Raw genomic sequence first — 16,519 nt, 5'->3', positions numbered from 1 at the left:
AAAGAGTTTAGATTTAATCATCTAAAAGGTATAGCATTTGATGAAGGTATAAATTTTAGATTAAATTTAGGCAAAACTGATATAAATAATATTACTTACAAACCATTAAATACAAGAAATAAACGAAGCAAAAAAGGTATAATTGTTTTGACACGTAATAATAATGGAATACTGCAATATAATAAAAATAAAATTGCTAAAGAAGCTGTTAAACAATTTAAAAACGAAATTAAAAGAATTATTGATTTGCAAGATGAATTTATAAAAACTGAAGAAAGTATGCCTATGGTTGATTTAAATAATCAATATACAGAAAATTTCAATCAAATAACTAATCAAGAACTTAGAGAACATAGAGTGGTAATGACCCCCTCTGGAACTATTGATAAAAGAACACGCCCGCAATTCATAAAAGCACAAATAAATCACTTTGCTGAAGAGCTAAACAAAACTCAAGTTAGAATAAATGAAATAGAAGAAAATGAAAATGAAAATGGTATTAACAACAATATTGATGAATTAACTAATTTACACGAAAGAGCCGAAGAATTAGAAATTATAATTAGAGAAGAAGAAGAACAATTAGAGAAAGAGGATGTACGAGAGGAACAGGAAGAAGACATTACTAGATTACAGCGGTTTAAAGAATGGGTTAAGGAAAGTATCCCAGGATTATCAGCTTTAGCTATATCTATAGGTTCGATAATTACAACCATTGTCATTGCTGCAAGAAAAGCAATCCTACAAAGTGCTCAAGCTACTAGTAAATTTTCTAAGGCTTTAGCAAATATAGGTAAAAAATTATGGCCAGTGTTAGGACCATTATTAAATATTATCGCTCAGGCTATATCTTGGAGAGCTAAAGGTTTAGCATGGTTAGCTTCTAATCTATGGATTTTAGCTATTGCTACTGCTTTTATAATATATGATCAGTATAAACAAAGAAGAAAATAAAATATGTTTTAATATATATGAATAGATTATTACAAGAAGAGCTTTTACCTGGTTATAAAAGGACTGCTATGACAAAAATTAAAGGCAATCGTACTTTTTATAGTATAACCTTTAATCCTAATAGTCTTAAACCGAATGAACAAGTTTATATTAATATTCCGAAATTGAAAGCAAATAGTTGCTTAGTGCCTGGTTCACTTAATCTATCGTTTGATCTTAAAATCAGTAATACAAAAAGTCACTTTATAAATAATCTCAGTCAGATTTTACAACATAGACTACAAATTAAAGTGGCTGGGGAAACCCTTTACGATTGTAGTGAACATAATGTTATAAATGTATACAAAGACTTGTGGATGCCGAAAAGTGATCGACAAGGCCTTATTGAATACGGTATTTGTAGCGAAAATTTACGAAAACTCATTTCGAAAGATGATACTGCTGTAACAAGTGGAAGTCCAGAAAAATTAGCAGACAAATTAATGTATGATATTTATGGTATAAGACAAAAATTAATATTGATAGCATTCTTAAAGACCATGGTCTATATTGCCCTTTTAATATGAATAATAACTTTCAATACATAATAACATTACCACCAAGTGATCAAGTCCTTATCCCCCAAAGCGGTCAAACTATAGGTGATTATGAATTAGAAAATATTATGCTTGAATATGAAACTATTGAGAATCAAGAAATTGCTTATGAGGTGACAAATTTATATTCTATAGGAAGAAGTCTATTTTATGAACATATAACCCTCTTAAAAAAGGGAAAATGGGATAAGTCAAGTACATTACAAAATATAAACGTAAATGTCCCTCGTAAAAGTATGAAAGGCATTGTACTACTATTTACAGAAAATTCAGTTAGTGATAGTGAAAATTTCTATTTCCATTAATCGATAAAATTAAAGTGACAATAGAGGGTGTGCCAAATTGTATTTTCGCCAAGGTATGAATAAAAACAATTTTATGAAGAAGCAAGAAAATTTTTGATAGAACTATTCCGATAGATTGCTTCATGACAATTGAAAAATTTTATAAGGATAAATTTGCATTAGTTATCGATCTACGCACCTTTCAAGAAAAAAATATTGCTGGTAACGGTAAAAAAATCATTAATACTCAAAATGGCGTTTTGCTTGAAATTAAAAAAAGAGCATATACAAAAGATTTAAACTGTTACATCTATGTTATCAGTGATGCTCTTGTTCAATTTATTAATAATGATTTACAAAGTATTCAATACTAGAATAACCAGTAATATATAAATGAACACACCCTTTAATATGATTATTGTAGGCATGACGAATTGTGGTAAGAGTCATTACCTTCTCAAATTAATAGAAAAAAACTTTAATAGACATTTTGATTACATTATTTTAATATGCCCTACGTTATCATATAATAAAACCTATCAAGAATGGAAATATATAAATGATTCTGATTTAATTAAGGTAGAATGTGACCAAGATCAGATAGATATTGTTTTAAAATATGTTAGTGATGTATATAAAGGGACCAATAGTCTTATTATTCTTGATGACTGTGCGAGTTGCTTAGATGTTAAAAATAGGACATCGCAATTAATAAAACTAGGGTTCAGTGCTCGTCATTATGGGCTTTCTACTATTGTGGTGACACAGCAATTGACTAGTATTTCTAAACCATATCGTGAAAATATAAGTTATTTAGTTACATTTTATAATACAAACCGCAATGATATGAAAACCATATTTGATGATTATCTTTATGGTGTTGAGAAAAATTATATAGAAGAAATAACTAAAAAATTGAAAAATAATAAGTATGCACATTTAGAAATTCAACTTGTATACCCATACCAATGGAAAATAGTTATTCCGCAATAAAACATGTGTTAATATATATATGCCAAAGCGTAAAGAGCCTGAAACAATTGATGATATAATTAATGATATTGATTCCGCAAATGATATTATCAAAGATGCTGTATGTGATGATAATATGCAAGATAAATCGCAAGAAAATTTTAATAAAAGAGATCAACTACTTAAACTAGCTGAAGATGGTGATTTAGACAAGTCAGTTTCTTACATTAAAAAAGCCAGTCAAAAAATTATTGATAAATTATACATTGAATACGAAAAAAAACGATTACAAAAAGCTAATGAGTTTTTAACTGATTTAGTTATATCAAAATTTTCAGATATATTAAAAGGGTTTGATGCTATTGAAGATCCTAAAGAATTAACAAAACAGCTTAAATCAGACGACCTTTTAAAACGAGATGTTTATAGTTTAGTAGAAAAAATATCACCCCTATTACCTTTTCTAGGTTTTTTATCTGGTGGTATAACAACCGTTAAACATGTTTACGAACATAAAAATAATAAACCGGATATAAAATCTGAGGAATAATATAAATGAGCTTATTTTATGGGCATGATAAAACAGATATTAATGTAAATATACAAGGACCTGTAGATAAAACACATCTATCAGATAACCACTACACTAAAACTCAAGTTAATAATAAATTTAATGACTACTATACTAAAACGCAAGCTGATAATAAATATGCTTTGACTTCTAATTTAAATAAATATTATACTAAAACACAAGCTGATAATAAATATGTTTTTGTTTCAAGATTAGCCAACTATTATACAAAGAATGAAACAAATGGTAAGTATGCTTTAAGTTCTAATTTAAATAAATATTATACAAAGAATGAAACAGATGGTAAGTATGCTTTGACTTCTAATTTAAATAACTATTATACTAAAACACAAGCTGATGGTAAGTATGCTTTGACTTCTAATTTAACTAACTATTATACTAAAACACAAGCTGATGGTAAGTATGCTTTGAATTCTAATTTAAATAACTATTATACTAAAACACAAGCTGATGGTAAGTATGCTTTGACTTCTAATTTAACTAACTATTATACAAAGAATGAGATTGATAGCAGAGTAAATGGTAAAGTAGTACACCATAGCAATCAATTAAATTATAAAAATTTTAATACCCGACAAGATATTATCAGAATTTATTTTAATAATGTTAAATTTATTGAATTTACACTTTTATTAATAAATCCGTCTGATAACTCTAAAACAATTGAATTAGATATGATGGCAGATAAGATTAAAAAAAAATTTATCATTAAAGTAACAAATGATAATGAAAAAAAGATAGTTAATGCATTACTAGATTTATATCACGTATACTGTGTTGATGATGATTCAACATATATTTATATTATTATTGAACCAACAAAATCATCAGTTTCACTAGGTTATGACGAATGGAAAAGAAAATGGCTGGCAGCATTTAATGGATTAACCAAAATTCAAGTTTATTCACAACATCAATCTACATTATCTATGTCATTTAATGGTTTTCACAAAATTTTAGGGCTACTATAGAAGATAATATTCTATCAACTAAAAAATTTGTAAATGATGAAATCGAAAAATTAAAAAAATTTATTAAAAATAACTATCAAGCTAAAACTTAAGATGAAGAATAATCCTCATGTTTGACTACATATCACATAACTGTTTGTAACAAGTAATTAATAAAAACGGTCTACCGCATATATACCTTTTATAATAACTGTTTCTGGAGGTAGTTTATAAAAATTAAATTATTAACACTTGATTATTAACACTTGATTATTAACACTTGATTATTAAAGACGGTTTTTTGAAGAGCATTGTTTAAGCCTCTGTTATTCTCGAATATTCTTCGAATATTCTTCGAATCTACGGGGGGAACCCCGAATTTTCACTTCGTGAAAATTTTCCCCACCTGGGTTCCAGAATTCTCGGGGACTCCATTCCCCTGCTCGATCACTTCGTGATCTGTGCTGCCGAGTCCCCTCCGAACCGATGCTTGTTAACATTTGTTTGTAAAGACCGTTTTAAAACATATAGATTCCATATTTTTAAACGATTAATTGTAACCTCGAGATTTTACCCCTTTGAAACAATGACTATTTTTACACAGCTTTTTACCCTTTTACCAGAGGGACGTCTTTGAACCATGGTCTTATTTTATGTTGTTATAAAGATAGTTTTTACCCAAGGTTATATGTAGTATAGTACATGGGGCGTATGGGATAAAAAAAAGTAAACTTTTTTTGATCCCCTACCCCCATGTACTATACTACTATCAAATGGTCTTTTTCGAAAAGCAGCGAGGATGCCTTTTGTAACAGCCATAAAGATGGCAAGACTAACAAAAGCAATGTTCAAAGGTGGTCTTCTTCCAACAACAGCAAAGATGTTTATCCAACAATCATAAAGATTGCAAGATTAATAAAAGCAATGTTCAAAGGTGATCTTCTTCCAACAACAGCAAAGATGTTTATCCAATAATCGTAAAGTTGGCAAGATTAATAAAAACAATGTTCAAAGGTGATCTTCTTCCAACAGCAACAAAGATGTTTATCCAACAATGGTAAAGATGGCAAGATTAATAAAAGCAATGTTCAAAGGTGGTCCTCTAAAAACAAAGTAACAAAATGATTTTTGGTGGATGGGATTTTTTGATCTACCAAATAAGAAGGTGGCATCGCAGCACAACGAAAGATATGGACATAGTCAATTGCACTCCCATCAACAAAATCTCTTGGATATATTGTACAATTGAACATTTTAGCCAACGAATCCCAATTTCCTTTCACTTCAGCATCATTAGTAATTGGGTAGTATGACTGAATAGCACACTGGATTACTGTGGACAAAGCAAACATACACATCAAGGGTGAAAAGGTGTAATTATTCGCTCTTTCCACTGCTTCTTGTAAAACTGCTGCAATTTCATTCGCATTTTCTAAAGAGGTTAGAGCTGCATTGCATATACACATGGGAAAGGCATTTTTAAGTGAAGTGAACGCACCATTTTTATGCTGGGACTCGATGAGAGGATAGGTAGATTAGTATTTTGCATTCTCAAACATTTCAACACTAGTTAGGAATCTCAAGTAAATAGAGAGAGTCTCATTCCCAACTAATGCAATAGAACATGCATTGAACAGAAAATTCCCATTGGCTAAAGTACTAAAAGAAAAATTAGTATTTAAGTATCAATGGCTGCTTTGTTATACCAAGCTATACCTGGAAACAAATCTGCTAGACTGACTCTGACATTAGAATAAATAAGGGTAACCAATACTGTTAAAGATAGACTAATAATATTGAAATTGGGAAAGCTATTTTCTCTTTGTGTTAATTTGGTAACATAATGATAAAGTCAAAGTCACAGGCAGGTAGTCTAAGATTTGGAACTAGTCTAGGCATGTCGAACAGGATTCAGACGACTTATTGATTCCATCTACTATAGCATCAATATTCTATATAAATCGCGAAAGAAAGTAACAGTTATTCAAAATGATATGTTAGTTTCTTTAACCAGGGGGATAACATAAAATGCCAGGAATACAAGGATAATACATTATTGATTGGGTCAAATTTTAAAAAAGACTAGCTTTGACTAATATTGAAGTAAAACATTTTATTTAACAGACAGTAACAATTAAAATTATTTAGGCCGTACATTAGACAGACTGAGTATGCAAAATAATGACAGCTTTAGACATATATTTTACATGATACACTAAATATGAATAGCTGAAAATTAACGGATTGATCATATATTTCAGGCCAAGATGTCAAACGTAAATAAAAATATAAATTTATACCCCAATACATGTAAATTCTTACCTAACAGGGACATTGGGTCCTGATCTTTCAATTTGGCTTTCAGGGAACTGCAGTTTTGAAAATGAACAAGTTCGTAGCATAATATCGCCAGTAGAATTTATACGACGAAGCCTTTCCTCGTTGATTATTTTAACACAGTGTTGTCTCAAGTTAGACAATTCACCAGAAATAATTTCGCAAGCGTTCTCTTGCTGAAAGGTTTGGACGAGCTTTTCAAGAACATCGATCTTTTTAGAAGTTTCCATTGATCCTAATCGCTGAGTAGAACCAGATGTAGCGTTTTTCAAGTCGACAAGAATCGAGCAATTTCATATGACTTGTATTTATTGCGCAATCAAAATACATTCACCGTGGCTCACCGTGGCGCACATGACCAAAACGTTCCCTGTGATTGGCTTGCAACGCTGCACCGTGGCTAAAGGTTACTATATTTAGCAACTATTGCGAAATTTTTTGAACGCTGACCGTGGCTCTTCATTCTGAGATTGCTGGCTCGAATTTACGAACATATTCCGAGCATATTCACGGCGTATTCGGCAAGATTCGAGACGCTTTCGGTGATTTTACAGTTCAGAGTTTAACTAGGTGATAATACTATTTTAACAAGACGTTTAATTTGAAGTTTTTGTTCTGTTAACACAAATTTTTGACAAAAAATTACAAAATTCATTCAATTTTTGCTTTTGATCGAATTTTGCTGTATTTGAGCAAAATTTTTAATCATGAAAAAGTCAACCCTGGAAAAACTTAAGTGGCAGAATTCTGACCGTGGCTCAAGCCACTTTCGCCATGGCCTAGATCCGCCCCTGTGTGCAAGATTAGTAAGTTGATCTCATATCTTTAGAACAAGAGCTTACTGTCGGAAAGGTAGACTAATAGCACAAAAAACGCTAGACAGCTTGCAATGACGCCCAGAAACTCCAAACGAAGTATCTTCAAATCAAAATTAGCTAAAAATGTCTCATCATTACCTGATAATCGATTCTATTCTATGAGTAACATACTAAAAGTATCAAGATCATATGCATAGGGAGTGAGTGAGTGAGTGAATGAGTGAGTGAGTGAGTGAGTGAGTGAGTGAGTGAGTGAGTCTGTCAGTCGGTCAGTCAGTGAGTCAGTCACTGACTCACTGACTCACTGACTCAATGACTGATATTAAGCTTTGTGTTGTGTAGAGATGATGATGAAGCTGATCCAATTTTAGAAAAACGTTCACCTCGTTGACGCAGACGTCGTTCCCTTTTCTCTTGTTATCATTAACGTTCGTATACCAGTTGTCATCACTCTCGTTTTCATAGCAGATGTTGTCTCATTGCTTCATATCGCTGTTGTTATCGCATTGGTCTCTATCGCCGTTTTTTTCGCCCTTATTTATGTCGCCGTTGTTATCGTATTCCTTTCCATTTGTACGGATAGAGTACCGGCTATAAGATACATTTTTCATGTAATTTTTCATATAAACATGTAACTTAAATTCACGTTTGTTTATGTATTCTCTGTAGGATATTAAATGTTTGCAATAATTAGTTGCCGCCGTTTCTCTTGTCTTTTTTTAATCAACGTTGAATAATAATGTATGATGACGTAGGGCAGATTATCATTAACATGTTCCAATAAAATAGATTATTTTTAAATGGATGAAGAGGGATGGTATAAAGGGATAGGATCGATATGCTACAAATAAGATATCTGAAAATCCGTACACAGTGTACTTGATCTTCTTTCACTTTCTTAATGGTACAATGCAAACATTTTTGTGTCCATTTACGAAAATAAGAGTGCAAGAAACGAATTTTCCAAAGAAATGTGTAATAAGTTTGTGAAAAAATTTTATTGTAGGAGCAACAGTTTCGGCAAATTTTCTTTTGATTGCAAGCTATGAATTGCTGTTAATTAAATTTTTTTCAGGATATTTGATTGTTTAAAATAACGCAAGTCAGGAATTATTTCATCAGTTATCACTACATTTTTCCATGGTTTAAATGTGGACAGTTGATAATAGGCCTATTTGTGACTGCTAGGTAAACCCAATGAATACCTGATTTATTACGCAAAAAATGTGTTACAATACAAAATTTTTCATGGCAAATTTCAGGGTTTTCTTTAGTAAGTAAGGATCTATGTTTGATTTATATTTTGGGGCAAGCGTGTTGGCATGAAGAAAAAAAGGAAAATTACAGTGTTTTCATGGTGAATAAAAAATTTTAAAATACGATGCTTTTCAAACACTGAATAAGTTTTTAAATATTACTATACTCTTCATTGTGATAAGAGAGAAATATATTTGTTGGGTGAACTATAATGTGTGTTTTCCATTAATGTTTTCAACTGCTTGACCTTTGTCGAGTATTCGTGCATAAGATACATTTGTCCTTACTTTCTTTATAAGCATGAGCAGAAACACAGGATTACAAAAACTCTCCATTTTTCTTATCTTATGCTTGTGTTTATTGCTAATAAAGGCAAAATTCTAATCCTTGTATGTAAGATCCTCACTTGTGACAAAAGAGAATCTATAATCTAAGTTCCAATGTTTCATTCGAAATGAAATGAAATTTTTTGACATTTATATTGACCATTATTCATAAACCATTAACAGCCAGTGCGCAATGTATAGGGCCCAAAAGCACGAATAACACACTAAAGACAAAAGGAATGAACTTTCAATAAGTTCCAAAGAAATCAGAGAAGATATAGCATCTTTTCCTCTTAATTCAAAGCAAAAAACTTTGATATGAATTGTAAACCTAAGTGTTTGCTAAATGCAAAAAGGAGGTCACACTACCTGCGTCATTTGACTAAAAGTGAGCAAAAATTTTTATTTTAAATTAAACACTTTATAAATGTTTTATTAAATCAATAATAAATTTATGTTATGCTTTGAGCTCTGTTTGTTATTCTGTTCTTTGTTTTTGTGGTCAATTATGATAGAGTCTAGCCTCATGTACAAAAACACTATGGGATTGCTGGCAATGTAATCTAGAGTAGCCTGAGCCCAAAGGAAGAAATTTTTGTTGTAGTTGATTAACATGAGCGTATGGAGGGGTTGGGGCACAAAAGGGAAGCCTCTCCCCCCCGAAGCTTAGCCGTTCGGGCATTTGGGCTTAATATCATGTGTCGTTTACGTCAATTCTATTACGTCATTAGTTATAGTCGTTACGTAGTTTTAGGAGACTTCAGAGCAGACATTGTACTAATATTTGGAATTACCAGCCAACAAACAAGCGATTATAAAATTGCAGAGGAAATAACTAAAACATGAATAAATCAGACAAGTGAATACAGACACTCATTAGGTCAAGATCTCTAAAATAGCGTTCCCAAAATTAAAATTATGTCAATTGAAATGAATCTGTGGCACACATTATATCTTTTGCATTAAAGTTTTTTGAAACAAGAGGAGAAGATGAAGCCGCCCTTGTACTATAACTTGTATAAATAGATGCATGTGTCAGTATCAGCATCTGTCATAAAACGTTTAACACATTGTGAAGTATTTTCAGTGTATATAAGTCAGTGTGGCTTTATAAAACTGATAAAAGTTGTTTATTGTCACCACGTAGTGGGGCCGTACGTTTTAAACATTTTAAAACAAGAGTGACTACACATAATCTTCTATCGGCCGAATAGGCTAAAAATGTTAATGGTTGTCGATGAGTACCAGGTCTCGAATGTGTGAGTTGTTCTGTTACAACAAAAGTACCTTTGGACTCTTCAATTACTACAATAACTGACTATATGATCAATACATAATTTATTAATCGTTTTGCAAGTTTGGCCCCTTATGAGTAACGGGAGGAAAGCAAGTCTGTGAGAGAGTTCTTTGAGGGAGTGTGATACTGGAGTTCCCAGAGGGCGGAGATAATTAAATGCAACGTCAACATCCCATTAAATGAAGATATGATCCTCGCACTCTGCTGGACAATTTAAGCAAAAGTCTGATGAACCTGAAAAATTCAGGTGACTCAACGGGATCCCGTGTCGAGCAATATTTTGGTTTTGATGGCCGAGTTTCGTGTATACCTTTCATAAATCGTTTGATATATAGCCCTAGTCTGCATGGCGTATTGTTAATTTCCCATGTAAGGATTGAATATAAAGCACTTCAGGCCGTATTGATTGAACTTTATGATACTCCTGACTTATATAAGTTTGATAGAAAAGTGAAAGCCATGGGCAAAGAGGGGATACGATATCGCAATCATTAGTACGACAAAATTCCAACCATTTTTTTAGCTGTTGACTGGTATTGCGTTTTTGTGCCATGACGCTATGAGTTTAGAATAATGTTTACTGTCTCCGAAGAAAATCTTTTTCCTTGTAGTTTACCCTGGGTACAAGACAGTTAAGAATGTTCACTTTCTTTGTGTTATGGGTGTTTGAGATTGGGTTAAATAGAAAGAATCAGTAAGTCGGTTTTCGGTGGTAGACGTCGAGGCGGTTTCTCTAATATTTGTACCAACAATGGGTACCAACACCGAGTTGGCCAGTCCAGAAAAAATTTAAATTACCCTGTCCTTTTCCTCTATTATCTTGCGGAAGAATGGCATGTGAGTAAGGATCTGGTCTATAAGAAATGTAGCGACCAAATTGACGATTTAAGCGAGATGCCAACAGATCAATGTCAGGAAGGAAGGCAAAATGCGTCAGAGTTGAGGACATGTACTTCGGATTAAGCCTCAATTCAGGGTCAATATTTTTATTGCGATTCTTAATCGGCGATCACATTCTGCCTCTATGGTATAAACGCAGCCGTTAACCACATATTATTTTTTTCACATAATAACCAAGTGCTACCGGTGTGTGTGCCTTTATCAATCATAGTTTTTACAACTTTGTAAGCATGAAAACAATGAAAAATTTATAAACCAAAATAGGCAGATAGAAATTTCAGATAGTTCATATGCTTCGACTTTTCCTCGTTAGTCCAGAATCGACCAGTTCTTTGGTTCCACAATACACCACCCAACCCAGAAAGTGATGCATCTGAGTGAGCTACTACATCTATAGCTGGAGTATGAACGAAATTATTTGCATAAAGTAGTGATGAACGTAGCTCATTTAATTCGTCAACTGATTGAGATGATAAAGCCATGCACACATCAAAATTCCCTCGAGATTGTTTCAGCGCAAGTATTTTGTCATTTTGAATTTATCTGTAATGGCACTCGCCACCAGGAAAACAAGAAACTAGCAAGCCATTTATTTGAGGAAACTCGCGTATGATGCATTTTGAGTTTAAAAGAGCACTAATTCGAGAAGTGATTTTGGAAATTTTTTCCGAAGTTGATTGCATTTTCATAGTTGTCGAATCTAACTCAAATCCCAAAAACACAGTTTTATCTTGCAAGATAAAGGAAGATTTTTCTACGTGAATGACAAAACATAAACTTGAAAACAAGTCAATAGCCTCTATTTTCGTTGTAAAATAGCGAGGAAAGTTATTTACCTGTAAATCTATTGACGAGTATGTTTTCTGATTTGAGACGTAATGGTTGTTGAAATTTTTGTTACTGGAAAGAGAAGTGACCCCTTCCCCTTCTGGAGAAAATATTAGTTCGCTTCGTGGATTCGTATGGCACGAAACGTGGGCGTGATTTGAAATCGAAGGTTAGCATCTTGCCTTGCAATTTGGCATTAGTCATGGTTTTATTACGGTCATTAGCAAACAGAAATTCCACAGGTTTATTCGAGCGATTACACATTGGATTTCATCCGCTACTAAGAAGCGTACGAATTGAATCTCGACGTTTGTATGAAAGTTCTAAGTTTACTTGCCCTAATAAGGTAACGGCATCAAAGAGCCTAGTCGTATAATAGCGCAAAAATCTGGCAGAGGCTTCGTATCTCTAAATTTTAATAAGTCATCCACAGTAATTGAGAGTGAACTTGTCACACGCAAAATAGAATCTTGTAAAACTACAGTGCGCAAATCTCGCTGAAGATGGAAAATTTTAAAAGTCTTCTGACACAACATCAGTAGAAATATTTTTGTTTTGTTGCATAGGTTATAAAACGCTAAGTAATTTAATATTTCTGACGTGGTATTTTCTATTGTAGAGAACATACTAATTAAAGAAGAGCTTTTAGTTGGAAACTCAATAAGTCGGGCGTCAAGTGTGACCTCGCAGTCAGACATCATTTTACTAAAAAATCAAAGCGTAAATACAACTATACAAAAGAAACTTAGCTTCTTAAATTCCAAGGTAAAGGGCAAATTTTTTAATCGAAAAAATCCAAAATCCATGAGAAACGATAACCAACGCATGTTCACTGATTCACATGTACAGCACAACTGGTTAATTCATGCGCAGTGATCTCCTCCTACAACTATAGCTAATGACGTAATAGTATTATATTCTTTAGAAAGTCAAAACAAATAGCGTTTTTCTAAAGGTAATTTGAATTTAAAATTGGCAGCTATAATTAATTTTACGAACGCTGGATTCGCCATTGCAGCGTCGGTCCTAGCTTGTAGCTAATATTTCTCTATCGAGTTTGATGTCAGTTTTTAATTGACCACATGAGCATTGATTGTGAGTTTTATCAAAGGAAAGTGAAACACTTTCGTCATGAGTGTTTTCTTGGGCTGTTGTACTAATAAGATCTCTTTTACTAAGATTTCTTCCTTCTTCCATATGAGATATAGTATTATCAGATGCTACCTTAACAATTAAAACATCGCAAAACTGCTGCTTAATTCTGCTATTATTTTTCCCAAAAAGCGAAGCTTTTTTCTTTTCTCCACCACATTATATTCATATCGCCATTACTGTAAGATTTTCTCTCGTCTCTAGGAGATTTCCATGCACCATTTAAGTCAATATATGCATTTAAAGAAAGAGTTTTAACAATTGAAAGTCTCCAGTCCAACACAGTTTCAAATTATTGATGAAATCATGCCGTTTCTCGTTATTAGCACAAGTCCATCGTTTAAGATCTTTTTCTTCTTCAAGAAATTGAATATTTTATCGAAAGGAGAGTTGTTTGAAGAGCTTAATATCTCACAACCCGGCGCGCCATGTTTGTGGTGAATACCAATGTGTGCCTTGTCAATATTTTTGATAACTTACATCATATTTTCGATTGAAATCTTAAGAAAACTCCATGGTTTTGTTGAATTTGAGGTACGCAAAAAGTTGGAACGATGACACGAAGGCCCACTTTACCCTTCCCAAATGGTTAATTAAAGTTCATTTTCATGAAGTTAAGTACGACATATCACATCTAAAGATACAAAAGCGAATATAATGCTAATTGAATTCGCACATACAAAATAGCTCCGTGCGGCTAGTGAGGTAACTATCCTTAAAAATATTTAAATTTATAACATATTCCTTCATCGTGTAGTGCTCAATAAAAAGGCCAAGTCTACATTCAATCTTCATTCGTCAGCAAACTGTAGGGAAGGAAAGAAGACAGGTCAGACAATTCAGTATGAAGATTACTTATCTAGTTTTTGCTCTTGGTTTGCTTTGTACCGTTGCTTATGCAGCCACAATTTCCGACGAAGAAAAGCTCAATGATGGGATATTAAACGGTATTAAAACGTTTTTCCTACATATTCATTTAGAAGAGTTTTTATTGCATTGGAAAATGCTCTTAGGGCTTTTCTTTCTTTGATCAATGCTCGAGCGATTATGGAGTAAGTTATAGTCATGAATATTATTGGGAAAACGTGGAAACAGGCATAAAAAGGCAGCCACTCGTAAATGAAATAACCATGTCGAGGAAATTTAAAGCACTCTTGATTAGTAATTAAAACTGCTGTAACCAAACCAATGATCTACGCTAAGCCACAAAAGATTTTTATTTTTCGTCGACTGAAGGAAGGTTTCAATGGATGAACTATTGCACGAAAACGTAAAACTGAAATGATCAACATCATAGAAACGCCGCTTGTTTTAAAAATTAAAATACATATGCCCAAAATATTTATGCAGTTTGACAAAAATGTGACGCTTTTGAGCTGCCCAAAGAAGATAAATAGCAGCGTGGATGCCTCACATATCGCAAGATGCAAGACAAGAAAGTAAAAATTTTTCTATGACAGAATTTTCTGTTTTATTATTGAAGCGATCACAAGGGTATTTTCAACAATGCAAATACACATATTGCCACAACGAAAACCACAAAACTTCTCGTTCTCAATGATTTTTCTGGCCAACTTAGAGTGCCCTATTTTTTTCTATTTCCCAATTATTTCTCTCTCTCTTGGCTTGGCTTCGCGAACGAAGATTTCATGAAGGGGGCTGTCCACGTCGTTCCCAGTTATAATGTGATGATAAAAGGTGTTTTCAGTTTTTGAGTAAATATTCAACCGCATTGCATCATGCACAGCTGTGTTTAAGGAGAGCGCGTTCTTTAAACGATACGAATCCAAAACTAATCAAGTTTGCTCTGTTTTATTGTATGTGAAACCATAATTTGTTCTCTTAGACAAACTATATTGGACAAAATTGTTCGACCATGTCAAGATGTCATGAATTGCCGATGACAAGTCATTTTAGAATTATCGAAATAGTAAAGTAAAAAGTTACTAGTTCTTAAACGAATTGTTTTAAGTAAACAACACTAACCCAATAGTTCTAAAAGAACTAACCGACACGATGCATTTCGGCAGACTACTCCTCAGGTGTCAACATCTGCTAAATGAAATTTTTAAAACCAAACGATATTGATAATGCCAAGAAAGAGTGTACGTCATCTTCAAAAGGAGAGAAATGCCGTTCATTCTTTCAGTTACGCGTCATGGAGGCTATTTTAATAGTTAACTAATCCCGTCCTCTGACGACAAAAGAATTATGTTTTCAATTTATCCCTGTTTTGAGGATTGAAAATGAGAAGGTTTTGTATTGGAAAAAGCTCTAAGTGCTTTTCTTTGTTCGATCAATGCTTGAGCAATTATGAAGTAAGTTAAAGTCATGAAGATTATTGGGAAAATGAAGAAACATGAATAAAACGCAAGCAATTTGTAAATGTAATAACGATCTTGATAATTCACAATGCACTTTTGAAATGTTATTCCATTTGTCGCAACCAAACCAATGATGTATGCTGAGCCACAAACGATTTTTATCTTTCGTCGACTGAAGGAAGGTTTCAATGAATGAATTATCGCACGATAACGTAAAACTGAAATGATCAACATCATAGATACTCCACTTATTTCGAAAAAATATTTATGCCGTCTATTGAGCAGTCCAACCGAAATAAGTTAATTTTTAAATTGACATGCGAGATTTCAGAAAAAGACAAATTTATTAATAATACAAATGCGTCACATATGGCGAGACGCAAGACGAGAAAATAGTAGTTCTTCTTTAACAGAATCTTTTGCTTTAATATTGTAACGATCACAAGAGTATTTCCAAAAATACCAAGTTTGCATATTGCAATACTCAACACAAAGAAAATTTCCATAACAATATATGATGGATATGATTGACTTACTATACGTTTTGGAATGGTCTGTATATTTCTGTATTTCACTTTAAAAATACCCAAAAGAATTCGTTGCTCAGTAAGTGAAATACTTGTTCTGCCTTCTATGTTGGCTATGCTGACCAATTACAATTCATAAAAGTTTATAATGTGTAACTACATAACCAATCATCAACAAAACTTAATACTTCTTATAATATTTAATTTTAAAATATTATTACAGTTAAATAAAAGTAAACGCACGTAACGTCTCATCACAGCTGTAAATGTGAATAGGCACGTTCCCTAAGACAAAGCGCATTTAAAAGTATCCAAATTTACCATATTTTATTCGACGAAAAGCCATATTGAACAGTAAATTTTGACTGTTTTAGGCAAAATCATTACATTAAATTCCATAAAGTA

General features: G+C 32.7%; 1 protein-coding gene across 1 annotated transcript; it reads right to left on the bottom strand.

Moving 5' to 3' along the window:
- Nucleotides 1-5,382: 5,382 nt before the first annotated feature.
- Nucleotides 5,383-7,153, bottom strand: LOC124446438. The gene is made up of 2 exons (XM_046997291.1): nt 6,671-7,153; nt 5,383-5,450 (listed from the first exon to the last, which is right to left on the bottom strand). The coding sequence occupies exons 1-2, from the start codon at nt 6,913-6,915 to the stop codon at nt 5,393-5,395; spliced, it is 303 nt and encodes a 100-aa protein (XP_046853247.1). The 5' UTR covers nt 6,916-7,153; the 3' UTR covers nt 5,383-5,392.
- Between the last annotated feature and the right edge of the window lie 9,366 nt (nt 7,154-16,519).

The sequence above is a fragment of the Xenia sp. Carnegie-2017 genome, unplaced genomic scaffold, assembly GCF_021976095.1.
Source record: "Xenia sp. Carnegie-2017 unplaced genomic scaffold, XeniaSp_v1 HiC_scaffold_12, whole genome shotgun sequence".
Classification (NCBI taxonomy): domain Eukaryota; kingdom Metazoa; phylum Cnidaria; class Anthozoa; order Malacalcyonacea; family Xeniidae; genus Xenia; species Xenia sp. Carnegie-2017.
The sequence above is the reverse complement of the archived record's forward strand: the minus strand, read 5'-3'. Positions and strand labels throughout refer to the sequence as shown.

Coding starts and splice junctions, on each gene's coding strand:
- LOC124446438 (XM_046997291.1), bottom strand. CDS start 6,915: ATGGAAACTTCTAAAAAGATCGATGTTCTTGAAAAGCTCGTCCAAACC. Junction 5,451..6,670: donor GGACCCAATGTCCCTGTTAG/GTAAGAATTTAC, acceptor CTTTGTTTTTAG/AGGACCACCTTTGAACATTG.